Source organism: Salvelinus fontinalis, chromosome 22, assembly GCF_029448725.1.
Source record: "Salvelinus fontinalis isolate EN_2023a chromosome 22, ASM2944872v1, whole genome shotgun sequence".
NCBI lineage: Eukaryota > Metazoa > Chordata > Actinopteri > Salmoniformes > Salmonidae > Salvelinus > Salvelinus fontinalis.
This window is the reverse complement of record NC_074686.1, coordinates 25,318,776-25,327,738: the sequence shown is the minus strand read 5'-3', so window position 1 is coordinate 25,327,738 and position 8,963 is coordinate 25,318,776. Positions and strand designations below refer to the sequence as shown.

General features: G+C 40.6%; 1 protein-coding gene across 1 annotated transcript; it reads right to left on the bottom strand.

The window, feature by feature from the left end:
• Nucleotides 1-4,126: 4,126 nt before the first annotated feature.
• Nucleotides 4,127-8,386, bottom strand: irx1b (iroquois homeobox 1b). The gene is made up of 5 exons (XM_055876953.1): nucleotides 7,913-8,386; nucleotides 6,676-6,918; nucleotides 5,643-6,408; nucleotides 4,938-4,998; nucleotides 4,127-4,508 (listed from the first exon to the last, which is right to left on the bottom strand). The coding sequence occupies exons 1-5, from the start codon at nucleotides 8,144-8,146 to the stop codon at nucleotides 4,457-4,459; spliced, it is 1,356 nt and encodes a 451-aa protein (XP_055732928.1). The 5' UTR covers nucleotides 8,147-8,386; the 3' UTR covers nucleotides 4,127-4,456.
• Between the last annotated feature and the right edge of the window lie 577 nt (nucleotides 8,387-8,963).

Here is an 8,963-nt window from a genome sequence, read left to right as displayed (position 1 = left end):
TGACCTACCTGGTTAAATAAAGGTAAACAATATGCTTGTTGGGAGTGAATAGAAATACTACACATTGCAATAGTATGGAATATCAATCTAAAAACCATTCGCTGAGCATTTCCACCACACTCTGATGTGTCTGGCTATGGTAAGGTTGAAAGATCCATGACATTCATCCATCCATCCCTCTATCCCTCTATTCCTCCTTCCCTCCATACTCAATCCTTCACCCTCCATCCTTTCATTTCCCACTGTGTTTGAGGTGTCATTTCACCAAATCCAGACTTCCCTACACACACACAGACCTCTGTCTTTGACTGACAGCACACCTGCCAAGGTGCAGTAGCTGATAGCACAACAAACAGTCAATTTAACCCAGTATAATATATATCATTACACATTCCATATTTACGCTAAATTAAAGAGGCTTGTTTTTCCAAGGAAGTGGAACGATCGTTTCCCTCCCTGTTTGACGTTAATAGTTTAGTCATACAGTATATGACATCCTTCCATCATTCACCATTTAATATCTTCTATTTCTTTTCTTTAATGTTTATATCCTTTAACCAGGCAGGTCAGATGATAAAAAATGTGATTAACAAGACACCTGGTGGCCTGATGGTCTTCATTAACTGAACATATAATATCATTACTAAACATTTGTTTCATTGTGAACTACCTACGTTATAATCGTTTATAAGCAGTTTATGATCAGGTTAAATTAGAGCAGAGTTTAAATTCAGTGTCAACACAGCCATTGTACAGACTCAGTGCCTTGCTGACATTCCACTAAAACCACATAAGTCAACTCCAGCTGCCCATCCCTGAATATTGCCCTCTGATAAAAGACCAGTGTGTGTGTGTGTGTGTGTGTGTGTGTGTGTGTGTGTGTGTGTGTGTGTGTGTGTGTGTGTGTGTGTGTGTGTGTGTGTGTGTGTGTGTGTGTGTGTGTGTGTGTGTGTGTGTGTGTGTGTGTGTGTGTGTGTGTGTGTGTGAAATAGAACAGAATATTGTTCATACATTATGGTTGTGAAAACAAGAGACCAGTTGCATACTACTATAGTACATGTAGTTCTAGATACAATGGTACATGTAGTTCTAGATACTATAGTACATGTAGTTCTAGATACTATGGTACATGTAGTTCTAGATACTATAGTACATGTAGTTCTAGATACTATAGTACATGTAGTTCTAGATACTATAGTACATAGTGCTTCTACACCTGCATTACTAGCTGTTTGGGGTTTTAGGCTGGGTTTCTGTACAGCACTTCGAGATATTAGCTGATGTACGAAGGGCTATATAAAATTAAAATAAAATTGAGATAGTTGTAGATACTGTAGTACATGTAGTTGTAGATGCAGTACATGTAGTTCTAGATACTATAGTACATGTAGTTCTAGATATTATAGTACATGTAGTTGTAGATACTATAGTACATGTAGTTGTAGATGCAGTACATGTTGTTCTAGGAACTATAGTACATGTAGTTCTAGATATTATAGTACACGTAGTTCTAGATACTATAGTACATGTAGTTGTAGATACTATAGTACATGTAGTTCTAGATACTATAGTACACATAGTTCTAGATACTATAGTACATGTAGTTGTAGATGCAGTACATGTAGTTCTAGAAACTATAGTACATATAGTTGTAGATACTATAGTACATGTAGTTCTAGATAATATAGTACATTTAGTTGTAGATTCAGTACATGTAGTTTATTTTATTTATTTATTTTACTCGGTCAGGCTTCGACCTCTGGTATCATATAAACACACATAAGAATTGGAAGAATGCGTAGAATTGCAGGACATGAGCATTAAAACAGAATAAAAAATCTCTGCCTAATGCAAAATGTGTAGAATTCTGGGAAATTAGCTTTAAAAATGCAAAATGTTCTCTCCGCCAACAAGAGGGTTGTGGACGGTTTGGGGTCGCATGGGTTGCAAGGTGGGGGTTTGTTACTACGCCAATAAATTACATTATCCATCCGGGCCTTTGCCACCTAGGAAATTTGTATAACCGGACCTTCTCAAATAGTACTTGAGTACCCCTGCTATAGTGCATGTGTTTGTAGATGCAGTACTTGTAGTTCTAGATACATATTAGACAGTTTTTTAAATAAATTGATCATTCCATGTTTGTACCAATATAAACCCTTTACTCACGACATATTTAAGCGGTAAAGTACAATTCAGAGACCATGCTATATTGTGAATACAGTCACAGTTAAAGGCCGTTGTTCTCCCCGATGCACAATCAATAAGCATCAGCTCAAGAGTGATAATCAATGCAATATATGAAATTCAAAAAGTGCAATTCTCCTGGATCTCATTTGATTAGGATCATGAAATGTGTGTCAGGCTACATCAGATATGTATATCATCAATACAGTAAGACAGTAAGAATGTTGTGGCGTTTAGCCCAGTGCATAACACATGGAGATCTGCTGCTGCTCTGTATCTCCAAATGTGTTCAGGCTGTCCCTTATTTCATCAGTGACACACCAGTGACATGGCATAAATCAACCATGACTTTCTCACATCCCAAATATGTGCTGTGTAGGCATTCATGTCCTTGGCATGTATTGGCCTCCCCTTTAAAGGCCCAGTGCAGTCAAAATGTGATTTGCCTGTGTTTTATATATATTTCCACACTATGAGAATGGAATAATACTGTGAAATTGAGAAAATTATGATAATGCCCTTTTAGTGTAAGAGCTGAAATGTCAGCTTTTTTTTGGTGGGACATCATCAGGCGGTAAATTAGTTAATAGACCAATAAGAGAGTTCCAAACCTCTCTGCCTATAACAGCTAGTTTTTATTTTTCCCCTCCCAGACTACTGCCAGACAGTCCTAGCAAGATTCTTTCTTGAGAAATTGTTCTTTGCTAAGAAGCTATTTTTGTTTCTTTTTGACCATTTTAATTGAAAACAATCACAGTAAGGTACCTAGTTGTTACCCATAAAGAATTTGATATTGAGATAAAAATGCCCCCCCCACATCTCTCCTTTTCTTCCCTTTATCCTTCTCTCCCCCAGACCCTGTTCTCTCTCTCTCTCTCTCTTTCTCTCTCTCTCTCTCTCTCTCTCTCTCTCTCTCTCTCTCTCTCTCTCTCTCTCTCTCTCTCTCTCTCTCTCTCTCTCTCTCTCTAAGCTGTTGAGACCCTGCTGGGCTTGTGGAGGTCACGATGGCTTCATGAGTGACCCCCACACACACACACACACACACACACACACACACACACACACACACACACACACACACACACACACACACACACACACACACACACACACACACACACACACACACACACAGACCCCATACTGGCTGATGGCCTTTCCTCTTCTCTGATCCATATTTCAGAGGCTGCATCATCCGGGCTCTAAGAGGCTAATCCGGGATGAAACGTGGGAGGGAGAGTGGAGAGCCAGGGAAATAGGCCTCTACAGTTAAGCAAACTGCGTTCCACATTTAGAATTTGAATGAGCGCCATGTTGGCACCCAAAGTACCAAGGCAGTCACATTGAAGAAATAATGTCATTGTAGACTCTTACAGAAAAAACACATGATTTCACATGTGGAAAAATCACACGATTTCATGTAAAATTTCACATAGAAAATCATGTGTTTTTGGAACACTTTACATGTTGCTACATTAATTTCAAAGGTTTTTGAAACACTTCATATGTGAAATTTACATATGGTGAGTGTTTACCTAGCTGTCTCGTTTTTTCACATAATCCCTCACCTGAATGACAAAGCCAATTGAAGAGCTTCGGTTACATTGGGTTATTGGCCAAATGCTGCACACATTTTCAATTATTTACATGTTTGTCATTTAGCAGACGCTCTTATCCAGGAGCAATTAGAGTTAAGTGCCTTTGCTCGGTGGCACATCAACAGATTTTTCGCCAAATCGGCCCGGGTATTCGAAGCAGCACCCTTTTAGTTACTGGCCCAACGCTCTCAAACGCTAAACTACCTGCTGCCCCAATGATGTAACATTGGCTATGGTTTATCATCATCATCAACGTTATAAATCATGCAACATGGAAAAATATATATTTGATAAGACTGGGGCGTAGGCTACTGGATGAAGAATATAAAAATAAATCAAAGTCTATGAGCACGATTAAGTTTATTTCTCAAAAATATATCCTTTAAACAAATTATTTACATGTCGGTAACTTTTTCATAGAAAATAAAACAGAAAACAAACATACACAGCAAAGACAAACATTGCCAGTATAAATGGCAATACGGAACATGTGTGTGATCAAAAACAGGCCTATAGGCTATGAATCTTGTCTCGCATCATATAGGCCTACTGTTTTAAAATCTGACGAGTTGAATCTTAAGTTTCACTCTCAAAAATAGTAGACTATTCGATAAATTGTTCTTCGTTAAATAATTATTCCAGATTATTCTCCGATGATAACTCTTCACTCTTCATATTGTGGAAATGGTCGAGAGAGCGCGCTGCGCGGTTCCGTGGTGAGATCTTTTGATGAAGAGAAAAGAAAATACAAACGTCAGAAAATTTAAATGAGTGTGACATTGAATAATTCATTTCCTATAACGATATTGCTATCAGGCCTATTTCATATCCTCCCTCAACATATGTGTATTCACTGGCAAGGCGTGAATAAATTTAGGGTAGATTATTTAAATTGCGTGAACGATGATAAGTCAATGGCACCCGTTCCACCCCTGTTGGCCGTATTAAACGGTGTCTAGTGAGGCGTTAAAAGCCGTTAAACTAGACCGATTAGATCTCTTCAGATGATTTATGAGCTCGAGCTGTGACAAGCCATTCCGTCAGGTGAAACGGCCTTTAACGGCGGGTTAAAAGGTTAATTTAGGCCTACCGGATGATTATAATATAGATGACACTTGACATAATGTCACGATGAGGTTTGAAATATCTTACCTGTCGGTGATCAGCTGGAAGGGAGACTTCGGCGAGCCAGACCTGCGAATATTCACGTCATCTGTAAACAAATAAACAATAAGGCAAATCAGTAAAATAATCAATATCCTTAGTAGACCTATTTTGAATTAGGTTAAGCCTGTTTTTAATGCAATAGTATTTCAGTGATGCTTTGATGTAGGCATAACTGCCGAAACACGCTAGATTGTCCAGCCGAAAATAAAACGGTGAAATGAGGTGACATCTTTTTGTATTTAAAAAATGAAGAAAAAAAAATATTTTGGAGTGCCACGGTCACCCAATGTTCTTCAACTTCGGATTTCATTTAAAGTCATTGTCATATGTGGCAGAGCACTTAGCAAATAAATCGAGATAGCACACCTGTTAGCCACTCCACAGTATTTGTGTGTTGTTGTAGGCCTGTGACCGCTTCGAGATGAATGTATGGTTTATTAGGCTCTAGGCGATATTAGGCTATAGCTGATTTATATAGCCAAATGTTAGTTTTCAGAAATATCATAATACACAACATGAATTAAAACGAGTGTTAGATCAAAATAGTGTGCCATATGTGGAAATTGTTATTTGTACAACTGAAGAAGAACACTGGGCCGAATTCATGAGACTGGTATTAATTTCCAAGCAGATGAAAAATAGCCTCTAATCATAAACATATGCAGGCCTAGGCTACACTACAATACATACCATCTCGCTTTGGACTGAAGCTCTCCGACGACTCATCTCCACTCTCGTCCTCGGATGCCCCTGAAGCCTGCGTCGCCCTTGCGTCCTGACGCTTCAGTGCGCCATGGAGAGGCATGTGGTGTCCAGCTGGGTTTGCCGTGCCGAGAAGCGACCTGACGCCCAGAAGAGAGTTGGCACTGAGGAACGCTGCGTTGGCCCAGTTGTGGAGCTGCTTCCCTATCTGGCAAGTGTATATTCCATGACCCGGGAGTAGTGCCGGGTGGTGGGAGGGAGACGTGGCCGCGTGAGGAGCTGAGGCAGCCGGGGAAGGTTTATAGGAACTGTCGGGGCTTGTGGCTGTCTCTGCCAGAGACCAGATTTTGGGTTTGTTCTGTGGGGGCCTCTGGCACCCCGGTCCATTTGGGGAAAGATCCACTGCGTTTTTACAAGCACCAACAGGCGCCTTGATGAGAGAAATAGGACCCTCCATGCCTCTGAGGGCTTCCACAGACAGCTTCCTCTGGCTCTCCAAGCTACTCGAATCCGATGCCAGCTTCCCCTCTCCCTCCCCTTCCCTCTGATCTCCACGGTTTTCCTCGACCTTATCAATGTCGATACTCTCTAAATCGATCTCCTCGTCCTCTTCATCCTCGCTCTCCTGTTTCTCAGGCTCGTCCTCATTGTCACTACTGAAGATCCGTCCATCCCGATCCTCCGCGCTGCGGCCCCACGTCACCTTGTTCTCCTTCTTCAGACGCCTGCGCGCGTTGGCAAACCACGTGGACACCTGGGCGGAGAAGGAATTAATTCATATACTTTGTTGATCCTTTATTAAAAATATTCATAATTAGGTTAGTCATTAATCAAATTAGTATATATGAAACTGGCAGACATGAGAACAGCACAGGCAAAACACACAGACTGGCAGACATATTTAAAGTACGCATACAGGGCCCGGAGATTTCCCGGTCAAATCATGTAGGCCTAGTAGAAATACTTATGGCCTAAACCTATTTTATCCCCCATAGCAGTAGAAACCTTTATCCCTATATACCTGTGTAAGTGTCATCTTGGTGATGATTGCCAGCATGATCTTCTCTCCCTTGGTGGGATATGGGTTCTTCTGGTGCTCCTGCAGCCAGGCCTTCAGAGTGCTGGTGGTCTCCCTGGTGGCAGCCTTGGCTCGGTTCGGGTCGCCGTAGCCATACTGGCCATACGGGTAGAACCCCGCGCCGGTGTGGACAGCCAGACCTCCCGGGTGAACTCCGGGACTGTCCTTCAGATCGTACTGGGAGTTCTGGGGGACAGAAATAGTGGGAGAATTATATGTAATGTTTGTCTCTTCAAAAATGTAATAGTTCTAGGCCTATTTGTTTTTATCCAATTTGTTGGCCTTGATTGACTTTCCAACGCAAAATAAGTTTACAGCATGCTGGGTATTATGACTGTAGGGTAACGTTGAAAAACTACCCCTTATCAGTTCGCTCAGTATGAGTTTGTCTTGAAAGGTGAAACTGAATCTCACAAGTCCTGACAAACAATGATGTCACACTTCCAGTGTGATCTCACACTGTGTAGGCTATCTCCTAAAATAATGAACGACAATTAGGCTATTGTAATTTTGTCTAGGTTATGGAGATTTTGTTTCTGACTTTTTCATACAAGCACCGATATCTCAAATTTCTTATAGCCTACAATAGGTCTTATTTTGATCAATTCCCCAAACTTTAAATATTAGCCTAAATAATTCTACATAATTGACAGTATGGGTATATAAATTAAACTTGATATTTTATCAAATTGCTAATTAATTATGAGATGTATTTTATATGGAAAATAATGTATAATTCAGCCAATCTCTCTCATGTCTAATTGTTTGTTTAATCTAATCTTAATATTTCTGAGGCAATTTAAAATTACTTTTATCTTATTATCGAAATAATCTACCCAATAAAAATATGCAAACGAATTGTTTTAATGACTCACATTTAGACTTTTGGTATTGTGCCATGAATAATAAATCAGAAAATCCCATGAACTCTTTTTGTCCCTATTTCAAGGACCAGGCATTTCAGTTTCGAAAAACATGACAGAACTTTAAGTTGAAAAGAGCTCAAAATATAAAACATTTTCCCTATTACAATCCCATTACATTATAATATTAAACTTTCCCATCCTTAAAGGCAATCCAATTGCATGTATTTAACTGGCCTGCACATTCAATCAACATTTGAGAAACAACCACTCGAACAAAGTTCCAATTCTACATTCCAAGAAACCGTCTCTCCTACCATTTGCGATATGAGGGCGAGGTCTGCACCGCTGTAGGGGAGAAACGCGCTGTAGTTCTGAGCCGCCCACGGGTTACCATACATCCCCAGCATCGAGCTAACAGCAGCGGCGGTAGCTGCCTGATTCACGCCTCCATCGGTGCCTCCATCCCGGCCAGAGCCGGCCCGGTCGCCCCCATAAACCTCCTGGGAGCCACTTAGAAACTGGGGGTACCCCAGCTGCGAGAAAGACATGTCCGGAGAGAAAGGCGCAGTAAATTCCGTGTCACAAGGGAGGAAAGGAAAATAGGAGGAATTCCCAGTTTGCCAGAAAGATAAGGATGTCTAAATTACAAATCACGAGTAGTCAGTCAGACAGACAGTCCCACTCCCCGTCAGCGCAGTAAGCTCCAATGGTAGTTATGAGTTTGGCACTTGAGCGCCCAGTGAAGCCTCTCTCTCTCCCCGCAGGACTCTCTCTAGTAGAAATGACGGGATGATTGGCAGGCTGCTTAACAACCAAGCCCCTCCTATGCCCCGGGCAAGCGATCAGTGCATTGGTTCCTTCTCTGGGTCTTGTGTGTGTGTGTGTGTGTGTGTGTGTGTGTGTGTGTGTGTGTGTGTGTGTGTGTGTGTGTGTGTGTGTGTGTGTGTGTGTGTGTGTGTGTGTGTGTGTGTGTGTGTGTGTGTGTGTGTGTGTGTGTGTGTGTGTGTGTGTGTGTGTGTGTGTGAGAGAGAGAGAGATCTCTTTTCTCATAATCACCGTTCTGTCATTTTTTGAATGGGTGTTCAAATAAACAATGAAAAGAAACAACAACAAAAAGCAAAAATTATACAACAATAATATTAATATTCTATGAAGGCCTGATTATTAAACAATTTACTTAATAACAATAATGTTACATTTATCCCAGAATGTGTATTATATAATAAATAGGCCTACGATAAATAAATAATGTAGTCCTATAAAAGCATTTTGCATTCATTTGAGCCTAGACCATTTTTAAAAATCTTTTTCCAAACTCTTCCTAACTACTCTTATGGTGCATTATACTTTCTCGCTACATTATAA